The sequence below is a fragment of the Chelmon rostratus genome, chromosome 7 (genome assembly GCF_017976325.1).
Source record: "Chelmon rostratus isolate fCheRos1 chromosome 7, fCheRos1.pri, whole genome shotgun sequence".
Lineage (NCBI taxonomy): Eukaryota > Metazoa > Chordata > Actinopteri > Chaetodontiformes > Chaetodontidae > Chelmon > Chelmon rostratus.
The window spans coordinates 13308204-13323440 of record NC_055664.1 but is presented as its reverse complement, the minus strand read 5'-3'; the positions used below and the strand labels follow the sequence as shown (position 1 = coordinate 13323440).

Here is a 15237-nt window from a genome sequence, read left to right as displayed (position 1 = left end):
GGACACAAACGCACACTTGCACACGGCTGATGTGAGGCAGACAGACTGAGAGCAGGATGGCTGTCAAAACATCAGCATCTGCTCAGCATCACACACAACGCTCAGAGCAAACACACACACACACACACATGCATCGAGCAAACAGCGTCCAAGCGGCCCTTAGAGGGATCGAGACTGATATTTGATAAACTTGTACTAGCACAGCTGGGGCCTAGCTAAAAAACACACATACACACACGAACGCACACACACAGCCCAGCCCATAAAGGTAACTGAATTTGTGTGCTGTTATTTCATTGGATGTGTATTATATTGCGACTGCATATACTGTAAATGGCCTTAGATGTGCGTTTTATTCCATGCACATAATTAAGTAAAAATCAATGTGTGTGTGTGTGTGTGAACGCAGGGCTAATTGATTGTCCTCGTCAGCCCTGCTGTTCAGACTGCAGTAGCTGTCAGCAGGAGCCGACTGCTACTCTAACAAGCCTTACAAACACACACACACACTTTCATACTCTCTCACAAGCTTGCATGCGCACACACACACGCACACACACACATTATCACATTAGCCCTTAACGCAGAAACAGACACAGACTCTCTTGAAATGTACACACGCACAGAGGTCGTTCAAGAAATCCATAAACTTCATGTGGTGTGATTGTGCCTGAGCTGGTATTCTTGACATTTGCTAGTCTGAATGACAGATGTAATATCTGAAGAATCCCCCGACATTCCTCCATATGTGACAAGTGTAACAAAGGCCCGGCCCTTAATCCAACCTTAAGCCAAACAGAAAATCACTCTCCATTTGATTTGCAGGAACAGTGATCCCTGGTTTGGGTCACTCCAGTTTCACATTCCTGATGGTGCAGTTAGTGTCCTGAAGAGAGGGACTACGTGGAAGATAATGCAGACGCCACGCAACACTGCATCAAGCCACACATGCTTGGCACACACACACACACACACACACACACACACACACACACACACACACACACACACACACACACACACACACACACACACACACACACACACACACACACACACACACACGCGCACACACACACACACAGGGGTGATATTGCTGATGAGGTGTTGGTAAATACACTCCATCACAGTGTAGGAGGTTGCACAGGGACAAGCCCCTCTCATCCCTCATCCTTTCCTGCTCTCTATCCTGCCCCACCCTCAAACCCTCCCCGCAATCTGTCGTTACAACTTCAGCTGGCTTCCCACACCCACCTGCTTTCATGGATTTCAGCCTTATCTATCACTCCCCTTCTTCTCCTCTTTTCTGCATGTCGCCTTTCTCTTATTTCTTTTCTTCTCATTTTTTGAAAATTTTATCCGGGAATTTGTTTTTTCTGTCAGATGTTGTCCTTTGACTCGTCCTCCTTACTTTCCAAACACTTAAGCTGTCTTCGTATATGTTGGCTGCCCTGCTGCATTTTTGTTCATTATCCCTATGAATGCATTTTATTATGCGTATGTCAGCATCTGCAACCAGCACAGATGTGAATATTTGGATTAAAACATGCACCGAAAACATGCAAAAAGATTGTACGAGAAGGAAATACATCACATACTTTGTAAAATGTAATCCCTCCATTAATATTGGACTATTTTTTTGCTTTTTAAACACGAGTCTACAGCACCCAGTTGGTGTGCCATAATCCTTTGTTACAAAGGCAAATGTGTCGACTATGAAACTTGCTTTAATCTGCATTGATTATACATTTCATCCCCATCTTTTGCCCTGAGAGCTCAATGCCATTTTTGCACAGATGGGCTTCCCACTATCTTTATGTGCCGCAGGCGCCCTCTCCCTCTCTTTCCGTCTTCCTCCCTGCATCTGTACATGTGCGTGTGCCTGCGTTCCTCACTTTAAGTTCCTCCATGTGCGCGTGTGTCCATAAATATGTATATTTCGGCGTCCAAGTGCCCGTGTATCTGCATGTGTGTGTGCCGCCTCCGCATTTCAGTGTTACGGCTCAGCCACCGCGTCTCCGCTGACCTGTCCTCAGCGCTGACTCAGCAAGTGTTGGTCCCCCTCTGCATTATTCAGCAAGCTTAGCCAAGGTGTTAAACAGGAGCACATCACTGCAGAGGATGGGAGCATGCTAAGTGGACTGGCACAAGACAAGGAGAATGTAGATGTTAGCTTAGTGCGATACAGAGATTAGCTTGTAGAAACAAGACCAAAGCTGTGTCCCATTTCCATTCACAACAAATTTCAGCTCGGACATGAGGACGTGGTGTGTTCACACTGGCAAAGGCGTTAGCATGCGTTCTAAATTTGACTGATGTGTGAGCGTCGGATGAGGTGATGAACACTCCTCCCACAATGCAACACATGAAGAAGAAGTGTAGAAAATTGTCACAGTTGGAAAACATTAATTAAAGATGGCAGAAAGTGGCAGCATGCTTTAGAAAACATGTCCATAATGTGAGGTTGAATTAATTGGTGGCTTAAATATGCAAACCCCTGGCATGGGCCTTTAATTAAAGTTTAGAAAAGTGTGAAAATTGTTTGTGTGCGCAGGTTGAAAGAGGCATGTCATCTATGAAATCCAGCAAAAATAGCTGTTTTACGCTACTGGCTTCCACCACAGACGATAACAGCACAATTAAAGTCATTTCACCTATTCTCAAGTTGTTTACAACACACAACATCCTCGAGAAGCGCTCGAGTAAATTACATATCAGTGTTCCGAAAAAACTGAGCGTCATCCTTTGCACTTTTCAAACATCGATTTTCCACCCTAGTTGGCTGAGTGCAGCTCGCCCCTCTTCTTCGTGCACATTAGGCTAATTTGTCCCCATCAACAGGTGTTGAGTCATAGATGCCTGAGAGACACTAGCGGATGCTAATGCTAATCAAAGGCCCGAAAGGACCATTGAGACTCTCTGGTGAAGATCTAAGAACGAGCTAGAAAGCTCCAGTACCAAAGAAAATCTAAATGCATTGTTAGTCACGGCTTTCAACTGATATCTCTCCTCTTTGTTTTTGCCTTTGAAAGACACGACAAAAGAGAAATAAGGATGAATTTGCACAACTCGGCGCACATCACAGCAGGGCGACTGACACCCTTACACAGACATGCACGTACCTTCACAGACGCACACAAAGCCGTTATTATCTTTGTTTATGTATGAGCGTGACTCAGACATGCTCTTTGTTGTAGGCTATAGTGTTTGTTGTGTCGAGGTATCGCTGGGCTTTGTGGACATTTCTTGTCGTTTTCACAGTACAGTAACTGCGGCAACGTCTCCCCGTCTATCTTTCCACTGCCACTTCTCCCTCTTTCTCCATCTGTTCTGTCTTTACATTTATTTTCTGCCCGTTTGCTCTTCGTCTCTGTTTTCTTTCTCCACCTCACTCAATCACTGTCTCCTCCCGTTTCTCTCTCATCCATCCCGCTGACCTTCATCTCTGCTCTGTCTCATTCTTGATTCTCAACCTTTCCTCACCTTCATTTTGTCCTTCTCTGTGGTTTTCGCCTGTCTTCTCGCCCTCTTACTCGTCCACTCTGAGTTGCGTGAAGTCTTTTTGAAGAGACCGAGTGAGCTCAGCCAACAGTGTTTGGGTTTGTGGCTGTTTGTCTAACCTCTGTCCGTGTCACAGGACACGTCTTTGTGTCGGCTTCAAAGGAACATACACACTCTCTCTCACACACACACACACACACGCACGCACGCACACACACAGCAGTAGTGGAAAGCATCCAACTACATTTACTCAAGAAATGTGCTTAAGTACAGTTTTGAGCTACTTCACTTGAGTATTTCCATTCTGCTTCGTACTTCTACTCCGCTGCATTTATTGCATAACTTTAGTTACTACTCACTCTTTTACTTTTTGTGCTTTAAGTGTATTTTAACGCTACTTTTACGAAGTTAAATAAAATTTCTACACTGTGATATCACGACTTTTACTTTATATGATACGCTCAATCAAAAACACTTCCATGGTGCACACACCGTTTCTCTTGCATCCTCTCACATGCAGACACTCAACAATAATACGTTCTGCATGTTTACGGCGCTAAACAGCATGAGACAGAGTGTGTGCATATCGCCCTGTGCATACTCCACTCCTGGTTTTATTTGCGTGTTCAAAGTCAAATTTGTATGCTTAAAGGTTTGTGGTTGATTTCAGTCAAGAGTGTGAGTCATCAATATCTATCTATAGCTGTCACTGAGAAACAATGGAAAGAAACATGATAATGTTGCCAGGGAACCAAGATATTTCCAAGTAGATGTTTCTTAACTTTAACATTACGCCGTTAGATTAGTTAGATGAGTGGACGCTGACAGAAAAAGTACTTTTTAAAGTAGAACTGATATTGAAGTGAATCTAAATTTTGATGATGCTGCAGCTTTTGCTGCATGTTCGTGGAGACAGCTTGTTCGATTCAAGCCTCTGGGTGGGCGTTGACTGACAGCTGGAGACCTGCCATCAACGTTCGTGGTGCACGACCGACTGGAGCACATCACAGCACCGTACAGGTTATGACTGCTAGATTTGGCAACAATAGTAATTTTAAACATTCTGTCTCTTTACAACATAATCGTTATGTTGCCTAACATGCTATCATTAGCATTCCCACAGGACGGCACTTTTTGGTCATTTTATAACAACACCTGCTGAATCATCGGCAGCTCCAGCACAGCTCAGCGTCGTGTTCGTCCCACATTATACAAAGGAGGAGGGGTCTGGCTGACGTTAGCTACCTCAGACTAATCCCAGTCTTGTTAAACTCACAATCAAGGGTAGTCCCGTACCTCACCACTCCACATTACTGGTGATTCAAATCATGAAACGTCACAGAGTAACATACAGATTACGACATCGTCCCCTAGCTGCTGTGAGTGTCTGTGAGAATCAAAGTGATGTTACGAACAATTTTTAGCGTCTGCCCACGCAGTTAATGCACCAATCAATTTATCAGTGCAGACATTGTCAGTTAGAATAAAAAAAAACCGATCACATGGAGAACGTAGGGGTGCGACCACGGGAGGAAAACACCACAGATATAAGCTACTGAGGCCTTTTTAGCACACTGACTTTTCATTTCAAAGACATAACTGGAACGGGTTTATGTTTTTATCACTATATTTCTTATGTTTTATGCTTCTTGAACACATTTTCAAAATAAGTCAGATGGAAATTCATTTCATTTTATCCCTTTCTGGCCACAGCTCTGTGACCATGGAGCTCTTGCAGCAGCTCTGTTGTGTCCGACTGAAGGGACATAATGCATGTAGTGAGTTCTTTTCTATAATTACATATATAGGCCTGCTGTCCTCTATAATTCATGGATATGCACACCCCAGCTGCCTCGGCATGTATGCAGCTCTCAGATGAATGGCTGTGTGGCCGGTCTAATGCACTGGACACTCCCACATTCTTTAAAAATGTATTCTCCTTCTTGATCATCATTTTGTATGGCTGGAGAATATCTTAAAGGTGCTGTCTATCCTTTCTATGTTCTGCCGTCCTCTCCATGCCTTTGCTCCACTGCAGCCTCCCAATTGCCCACACTTTAACAGAGTGAAAGACAAACAAACATGCAGTCTCTTTGCATAAAAGAAAGTGATGGAAGTACATTTGTTAAAGTAGCAAAGGTGGGGCTGCACCAATAATGATAATCTGGAAGAAAAGAGTAAGATATCAGACAGTAGAAGAGGAAGAGAGACGATATACTGATGTTATGATGTTTTTTTACTATTTTTCAGTTTATTAGTATGTCACGCCTCAGGGAACAAGTCATATTTTGGGCATGCCTCAGGGACAAAGGTTTGACTTGGTCCCTGAGGCATGAAATATTTTAAAATGTGAGAACGTTTATCAAGTGTCCATTTGGGTTAGAAGAATTAGAGCTGCGGCGTTTCTGCCGTGGTCGAAAAAGAGAGGGAAACAGAGGTCGAGAAGATGCTGCAGGATGGAGAGAGCAGAGGAAGTGGAGAAGAGAGAGGAGGAGGAGAAATGCGGGTGGAGAGCCGATGCTGACCAAAGCTGACACCCATCGGCATGCAGCGTTCACCTCCAGGGTGTGTGTGTGTGTTTGTCTTTTTCATGCCTCTGTGCTTGTGTGGGCGTCGCTGAGAAACAAGGGAGAATATTTAAAGCTGATTTGTCATGAGAGAGCGGCAAAACAGTGGAGCCAGCACAGGCTTTGATAAGCAGCACAGGGATGCGCGCACACATACACACACACACACACACACACACACACACACACACACACACACACACACACACATGCACGTACAAACAAACACACACACACACACAGGCCTTGAGCTAACATTTAGCCTGATGGAAAAGTCTTTGGTTATTTCTCATGGGTGGAAATACTCTGAGGGTGCGAGTACAGCTTCCTGCATCAACAACCCATACGCACAAGCATACATGCACGGACACACACAAACACAGACCCATATATGGTGACGAACAGATGTGCACCTACACGCCCACTGTACAGACATAAACAACCAATGACAGAAACACACACACACACACACGCATTTTTACACAAACACATGCACGAGGACACACATGCTCACACAGTGTTTACAAGCAGTTTTTGCTGCTAATGGGCAATGATTTATGCTCTGCTGCCAAACAGATGAATAAACAAGTCAGTAGATAACTGGCCATGACAGCAAATGAATCTGTAATAATAATAATAATCATAATAATACAGAGGAAAATTGCTTTTTAAGATACTTTGTCAGTCAAATGTTTCTGTAGATTATAGGTAGAGCCTCTTTCCAAAGGTTCCTCCATCCCAAGTCCTCACTAGAATTCAACCTGTATTTACGAGACCCATCATACTGGGCAGGGAATCAGGGAAGTTACTGCCCCCAAACAAGAAATACCCCCTTGTGCATAGATTGAACGGCCAGATATGAGAGTCTAAACCCTCCGCCACAAATAAGCTTATTTCCCAAAATGTAGAACTATTCCTTTAACAGTGATGCCAAGGCAAGATCCATTATGCATTTTTTTTATTTTTAGTTCTGAAATTGTTTCATAATCTCAAAGCACATCAAATCTCAATCCATAACAGTTTAAAACACCTACTTTTTTTTCTACAGAAAATGGGAATGCCACCAGGAATGAGAACAGCAACATCGCGTTTCTCTGGGGAGTTTTTCACAGCTGAAAGTGAATGTATTATGTGTGTCCTGTTAGCTAGTGTTGGGGCTTATGAGAATTCGTTTTGAGAAGATGAAAGTCAGACAGGATGTGTTAGACAGGGGTGGCAGATGTAGGAAATGGGGTTGTCTTGTTATAGGTAATGTCCCGTGGGAATGTGTGAGTGAGAATGTATTGTACGCAAACTGTCACTCAAGAAAAATAGAGTTTGGTTTGCACAGAAAAGAGACTTGGATCAGTGTTTGCACACTTGTCACTTCGCCAAAATCAACTTTTAATTAAGACAGAAATGTAAGTGTAATATCTCATCTTCATCAGCTCATTTCTTGGGACTTCAGTAATTTCCACACAGAGCTATTTTGTGGTCTCTGATGCACGCTGGTTGCTGGGTGATCAGAGTGTGATTGGCACTTGGATCAGAAATAGATCTCAGAGGCATGAAGAACATCACACCCTGGCACTGGAGGTGGGAGAGCCAAGTTTAATTAGTGAGAATTTACCCACATGCATCCTGGCAGACATGCAGCCATGCAAATACACACATTCAATCAAGAACTTTTGCCTGGAACCTGACACATCCACTAAAACACACTCATAGATCCCACGCACACATTACACCCAGTCATTGTCACGGTTATTTAAGCGTCAGATCAGGAGACTGAAAGCTTAATTGCCAGTGTCAGACATCGCCACGTGTGTGTGCGTGAGAGTTTAGATCTAGGGGTGTGAGTCAGACTGTCAGTGATATTATCAGCACTTCTGACATCGTCTTATTTCCTGAGACTGCAGAACTTTAACTTTCTGTGAAGTTCAAAAGAAGAACACAGCTCCTGTGAAACATTAGATAGCCTTATATGCTAAGTTGTTATGTTGCAAAGGCTTGTAAAAAATAGCACTGATGAAACATGGAGAACAGAATTAGCTGCGGTACATTTGAAGACTGACATATTTATCCAAGAGATATCTGGGACTGTTTATTCTTCCCCTGGATTTCAGGCTAGTACTACTCGCTCGAGCAGCTGCATCATTGCACTCCTGAAAAAATCATTCCCACCTGCAGCAAGGTTTGCTACTGAAAGACACATGTGCGCAGCAATATAAGATTTTTTTTAACAAAATAAATGCATAATAAAACACCACTTAGCTTTGATTTTTCTGGGTTTGACATTGTTGGAAACATCTGGCATGCAAGTAGACAACTCAACACAATATATTTAAATAATTCTGGTGTTTTTTAAAGACATTTCAGTGAGGAAGGGTCTCAAATTGTGCCTTTAATGCCGATAACATTTTGTGAGTAAGTGACAGCACGAGGGGTCATAAAGAGAGTACTGTACACCAGCAAGTTGGACAGGACTACCAGACAGTATCTAAGTCCAATGTGGTGTAGTCTAGAGCTACACAAAAAAACAACAATGTGTCGCTGTCACAGTATTCACCAGACTGCGCTACACGTCCCATTAAGTCCCCAGTGTATGTGTTGGGTTCCTGTGCTCTGCTCAGCCCTTATTCCATTTCAGGCTTTTACTCACAATCAGATCCTCACACTCAGACGCAGATGAATGTAGCTGCCAGTTTGCAGCACTGTCAATCTTCTGGACTGGATACTTAACAGCAACCTCCTTTCTTGTCATCATATCCTATTTGCATGAATTTGCAGCGGTGTCATTGACATCGCTGAATGATTTATAGTCAGGTCAATGGTGTGACTGAGAAGCTGCACCCAAAAGAGCCAAGTGCTGCTTGAGCAAATTTACAGATTTCTTTCATTTGAGCACGTTCATTCGTCTTAATGATCTCTGTCTCTAACACACTCTCCTCTCTGTTTCTGACACACACACCTGTGCACATGGATGGACATAGGTGTGTTGCAGTGTATGCACACACACACACACTGTACACACAGTGCATGTAGTAGTTTTGCACAATGGACACCCGTTTTCTGGAAACAGTGAAGAAAATGATGACCTCCTGTATGTTCAGCCAATCAGCAACCAAACCTAGAGCATTTTGGAAATATTTAACCCACATAGCCACAAAACTTCTCCAGAAGAAAGAAATCAAAGCAAATCAGACAGAGACAAACTAACAAAAATCTGTCTGTTGTTGCTTTGCTGCCGTTACACTTCCCATGTTGAGACAGGCAAACTGATGAATATTACCAAGACAGTTACAGAACGTGGTATATTCTCTTCTTACGGGTCGGGTCAGGAGAAGACACAGAGCAGCAGACTTGTGTTTCTTTGTCAAATAGTCTTCTGAAAGACGAGTGAATCCAGATTGTCCGTTCAAACAATCTCTAAACCTCTTGGCTGTGCTAATACTGGCGTCCTCTCACTGCTAATTTCCTCTGTTTCCTGGAGAAGGTTGAAGACAGCTTTGCAGAAGCCACTTCTGTTTACATGACAGCAAGAATCTTTGCATTGCTGAAGAAAACTAGGCAGTGGTTCATGATATCAAAAACGCCTCCACACAGACATCCAGGACTAGAGCTAATTATGATAGAATAAAAGGATGCAAACACTTCAACAAAGCTCCACAAAGTGCTTTTTCTTTCACGTGCAGACATACAAATGTCAGTGGAGGACACACACATGCAGTGTTGGCTTGATACAAATGAAGTTTCCCCATGAACATACAAAAATACTGATAGACACAAGAGCTCACACACACACACAAACACACACACACACACACACACACACACACACACACTCACACACAAGTCAACACACACGAACACACACACACAAAGAGCTCTGTTCCCCAGTGACCTTAGTGGGTGAAAGTTCTTGACACATAAGCACTTTTATGACTGAATGGATCTACACAGCCAGGCTTCTGATCAGCAGAGTGGAAGAATTCCATTACAAACAAACTCTGCCCCAACACACACACAAACAACACACCCACCCACCCACACACACACACTCACACTCACAAATGCACATGCACACACATTGACAGACTCTCATAAGCATAAATTATGGCGGCCCTGAGAGTTGGGCGCACTGCAACTTAAGAAAACGCATGCAAATAGTCAAAAAACACGAGCAAATTAAGAAAAACATCTTTACCAATTTGACAGCACATGCGCAACATTGAGAAAAAATGCTGCAGAGTGAGCGAACGCAATCAAATCCAGAAACACTCTGCAATTGGAAAAAACACAAGCAAATACAGAAAACAGTACCAAATATATCACTTATCCCCCACCTAAAATACCGTCCTTTCATCCTTTCCTCAGAGATTTAAGAACTATTCACAGTTGGCCTCATGTAACTAATCAAACAACCACAATGACCGAAGTGGTATCGACCCCGCTGAGGTTAAATATCTGGGACTCCCACCAGTCAGTTAGAGCTGAAGAGGCCCCTTGGATGAGAGGTGTAATGTTTTTAAGTTTCTACAACCGAGACCAGTTGCCCTCGATTCAACCGTCTTTGGGGAACCAAATACAGAAATGTTGCAAGTAGCACGGATGACAACGAACACTGTTTTCAGGAGCCAAAAAAAAAAGACATGGCTGGGATGTGCTTGTCGTCCTGCGAAAACAACTTACATTGTAGCTCATTACCCAAAACCATTTATGGTCAGCCGATTTCAATAACATCATGAGTCGCAAACCATGGCAACAGCAATGCACAAATGCATACACACACACTTAGGTACAGTGTTAATTGCTGAAGTCACAATTGGCAGAGGGTGTGACTCCTGAGGAGCGCCGAATGACAGATGAGACAGAATTACTGACTGAGGCAAATAAGGGCAATATAAAGAGGCGGAGAGGGGGGAAGATAGGATAGGACAAGAGGAGGAAAGACGGAAAGCTTGCAGTGAAGAGGTGGAGGAGAAGGCCAGAGCTTCATCATCATCTCCCAGGGGTGCAGGCTGTGGCGTCTTGATTATGCATTCAGCTCTCCCTCTCGCAAAAACCACGCAGCCGTCAGAAAATACAGCCCTGTCAGCCTACTTCAGCACACAGAATGACCTTAGAGAGAGTGTGTGTGTGTGTGTGTGTGTGTGTGTGTGCTCAAGAAATTTTTTAATTTTCAGGAAGTCAGCAATAAAACAACAGAGACAATTAATGAGTTTTGTTGCGCAAATATGAAAATTAGATTTAGTTGAGTTGATTAATCAGGATTAGACATTCAATGGGTGTGATTATTATGTTCATCAGTACTGATTAGCAATTATTATACTTTAAACATGACTTCCGAAAGCACCATTATAGTTTACAGTACTCAGTAAAGCAACACAGCTAATAAACAGATGGTAGTTACCATATTCTTTCTCTTTTTGCAGATATGTTAGGTAGGTGGCTGTTATCATACTGTGAAGAGCTCATTTTAGGGGGAGGTTTCTTTTTTGCATGTGTTTGTGGTGAGCTAGTAAAGTAGACTGAGCATACAGACAGTGTAACTGCAGAATCTGTGCTGTTTTGGCACAGCCGTGGCAGCGATGACCTTCACTGTACAGAGAGACACACTTTACACATACTTCTACGTATACGTACAGTTCATGCTATGCACACTTCAGTCCCTGTGTTGAAAAGTCTGTATTTTACTGCAACAGTTTGTGACCCAGGCCGACAGCAGTGATGTCAGTGTCCATCTATTGTTTTCAAGAAATGTTCTAAAACAGGGTGTGATTCTTGGTCACTAGAGAATTACTCCTAATGGTTTTGGCGGATACTTATTTCCCTTTAACCATCATTCTGGTCCGTGGCCAGCTTTCCTCTCGCATTCGCTGTCAATATCAATGACTGTCACAGAATGCATCTGCATATTTCTGCAGACCCCTTGACCTTTTCTTTAGAACCACTGTCAGGCCAAATTTTCCACTTGCACACAAGAAATATCAGAATCTAATGGGTGTGAAAAGTTCAGACTTAACACTTTGAAACAAGGGCAAAGCACGTCCACGAACGTCCACAACAAACACAGCTTTCTACAGATCTACAACCAAGCACTCTTTAAAATGACTCTGGCCCCCACATATCAGGACAGAGGCGAGCCTTTCTCAGCTATCCTGCACTTCAGATCACACTACAAATGCTGAACAAAGCTGGAAAGAACCTGGTTCAAGGAATAATTCAGAACAGGAAAAATGCTTTGTCACCCCATTAACAAAATAAATTAATAAATACATATTTGCAATACACTACAGCCAGGTTAGCTGCCCCCCCCTGTTGCCAGTCTCCAAATGAAGCTAACTGGCTGCTGGCTGTAGGTTCATATTGAAGGGACACATATGAGAGTGTTATCATCTTCTAATTTAATACTTGGCAAGAAAGTGAATCATCATATTTCCAAAACTCTGTTAAGTATGTCTTTGCATATTAGGCTGAGAGCTTTATAAGAGCTGGATTAGTGTGTCATGTCATTGTTAGGCTCAGACGTCACATTTGTATTGTTTGTCAGTCTTTGTTTTTGTGCTTCTGTGTGTCTCTGTGAACAAGCTGCTCTGCTGCTGTTTATTTACAACTGGACTAACTAACTGATCAGTTGTAACCACTAACAGATAGCAATCGCCTCACCACAGACCTTTACCGCAAAGAGGAAAACGTCACAGTCACGCCAGTGGGTGGAGCCATCCACAGCCCGCGCTACCCCAACGCTTACCCCCGTAATCTGCTGTTGTCATGGAAACTGCTGTCACCGCCAGGGAGCCGCATACACCTGGAGTTTGACGGACACTTCGGCCTGGAGGAGGCCGAGAATGGAGTGTGCAGGTAAAACAATGAGATTCAGAGAGATAATGAAAAACAGATGGAGAGGGGGGTACAATACCTGAGCGGGGCGAAGCAGGACAGAGGTGCAGAGCACAAAGAGGAGGAAGCAGTGATGAATTACAAGTGGCTGTAAAGGAGAAAAGTCAGATGAAAGTAACAGTGATTAAAGAAGCAGAGTGTGAGAGGGGGAATGACAGAGAGGGCTGACTGGAGTGACAAAGAAGAGAGGGAAAGTTTATGGAGCAAAGGTCTCAAGTTGAAAGGACGTACAACAGCAGCAGTAAAGAAAGTGAAAATGATTTGTTAATGTGTTCGCATTATCACACCAACAATAAACTGTCACAGAAAGGATGTGAGAGGGAAAAAAGGATCAGGGGGTGGAATCACTATGAGAAAGACGGATTGTTGAAGTTTACTTTCTTGGCAAGAAGTGTAAGAAGTTTGTCCTTGAGGGTTGGGGGGGAGAAAACAGACTTTTTAATCCCCATTTGCAACTCAGCCGTCTTTGTAAGCACTTTGCTGAAAAGACAATGGGGAGCAGCGATGGGGGGGGGAAGGTAGGAAGAGAGAGAAAGTGGCTTTGCCCAGTTTGTTAAATCTGTTTTGTCACATTGACTGTGTGTGTGTGTGTGTTTGTGTGTATTTGTGTGCATTTGACTGAAGGACTCTCTGATTGGCCGGGGCGTTTATTGTAGGAATGTTATCAAAGTTTCCAAGAAACTCCAAGAAAATTCTCGTTGACACATGATTTGGCAGTGTGTTGATTCTGAGAAATGTGTCTCATCGCCGTCTCATCATTAACCGTCTTAAAACCCTAAAATTGACCTAAACTTTTCTTAAGAGTATCAGAAGAAGCTAAATGTAGAGAATGTCTTTAGAGGACAATTAGTATATCACGAATGGTGTCTTTTTCTTCTTCTTTTTTTTTTTGATAACACTGTACTCACCAAAGCAGTCACTAAGTAAGACATGATTTAGGTAATGAATTTGAAATACGGTAACAATTTAACCAAATTATCTAAACTACCAAAGGCGTACAAGTTTAATACCAAACCTCTTGTTTTTATGATAAGATACGATACGCTTTTTAGCTTTGTGTCTATATTCCCTGATGCCAGCAATAACAGTAACTTCGTGAGTGAAATGTTGTTACCAGGAAGGATGAAAACTACAAAAATAAGTCCAAAGTTTATTTCTGCTTTTGCTAAATTTTCTTCCAGTTGTGAGGACAGACACACATCACAGTCAAAGTCCCGACCTTTTCCTTTTTATCCCACATCCTTCCCTTTTTCCCCGCCACCCATTCATCTACCTCTCCATCTCTCTCGCTCCAGGTATGACTTTGTTGAAGTGGAGGACCAATCAGAGACCAGCACTATAATTTGGGGCCGCTGGTGCGGGCAGAAAGCACCGCCTAGTCTCAACTCCAAAACCAACACGCTCAGAGTCACCTTCAAGTCTGATGACTACTTTGTAGCAAAGCCGGGATTCAAAATCTACTACTCGCTGCTGGTGAGGTGTACAATTTCACTCACACAACACACACACACACACACACACACACACACACACACACACGCACACAGCTGAGGATGAATCATGACTTGTTATTTAGGACACAGCTTAAGGTTTTTAGTATTTTTTGTCACGTCGGGTTCAGCTGGAGAACCACAGCAATGCTCCAGGTAAAATGCTCCTTTCACTCTTTTTCCTCCACTTGGCAATGAAAGAGAGAGATGGGATGATGCGGGGAGATTAAAGGAAAGAAGGGAGGTAGGATCTAGTAACACTGTCGGTAAAATGCCAAAATGTATTAGCCAACTGTTCTCTTCTCACACGTCCACTCGACAGTAGAGGAGAGATGGAGGAATAGGGGGAGGAGGGCAGGAGGGATGATGGGAAAGGGTTCTCTCAAAGGCTGTCAAAGGAACGGATAAGGAGATTAGCTTTGTCATTCTGTCAGGATGAGGAAAGAAGAAAGAGATGGACTCTGATTTGAAGATGTTCTCCCACCCTATGATCAGAGGGGAGAGGGGAAGAGAAAGAGCAGCGATAGAGAGGCGTTTAAAGATGTTCCCCGGTTTTCGTTTTTATGAGTGCAGAGGAGAGAGAGGGGAAGAGACACGGCATCACAGAGAGGGTTTAACTGGTGGCACTGCTTATTATCCGGCAGAAAAAAAGGGGAAAAAAGTGGTATGAGCGCAGATGGAGTAAAGGGCGAGAGCGGGAGGGAGAGAGATACTGTATTTGCAGATTATCCTTCACTTTCCGCAGTCATTTTGATATTACTCTGCCTCTCACGACAGTTTGGACTGAAAGCTCCACA

General features: G+C 43.3%; 1 protein-coding gene across 1 annotated transcript in view; it reads left to right on the top strand.

The window, feature by feature from the left end:
- pdgfd (platelet derived growth factor d) overlaps positions 1–15237 on the top strand; it is a 48332-nt gene that overhangs the window by 14002 nt on the left and 19093 nt on the right. The window contains exons 2-3 of the mRNA XM_041940990.1: positions 12722–12911; positions 14246–14423. Of these exons, the coding sequence (XP_041796924.1) occupies positions 12722–12911; positions 14246–14423 (368 nt within the window). The remainder of the gene's footprint in view (positions 1–12721; positions 12912–14245; positions 14424–15237) is intronic.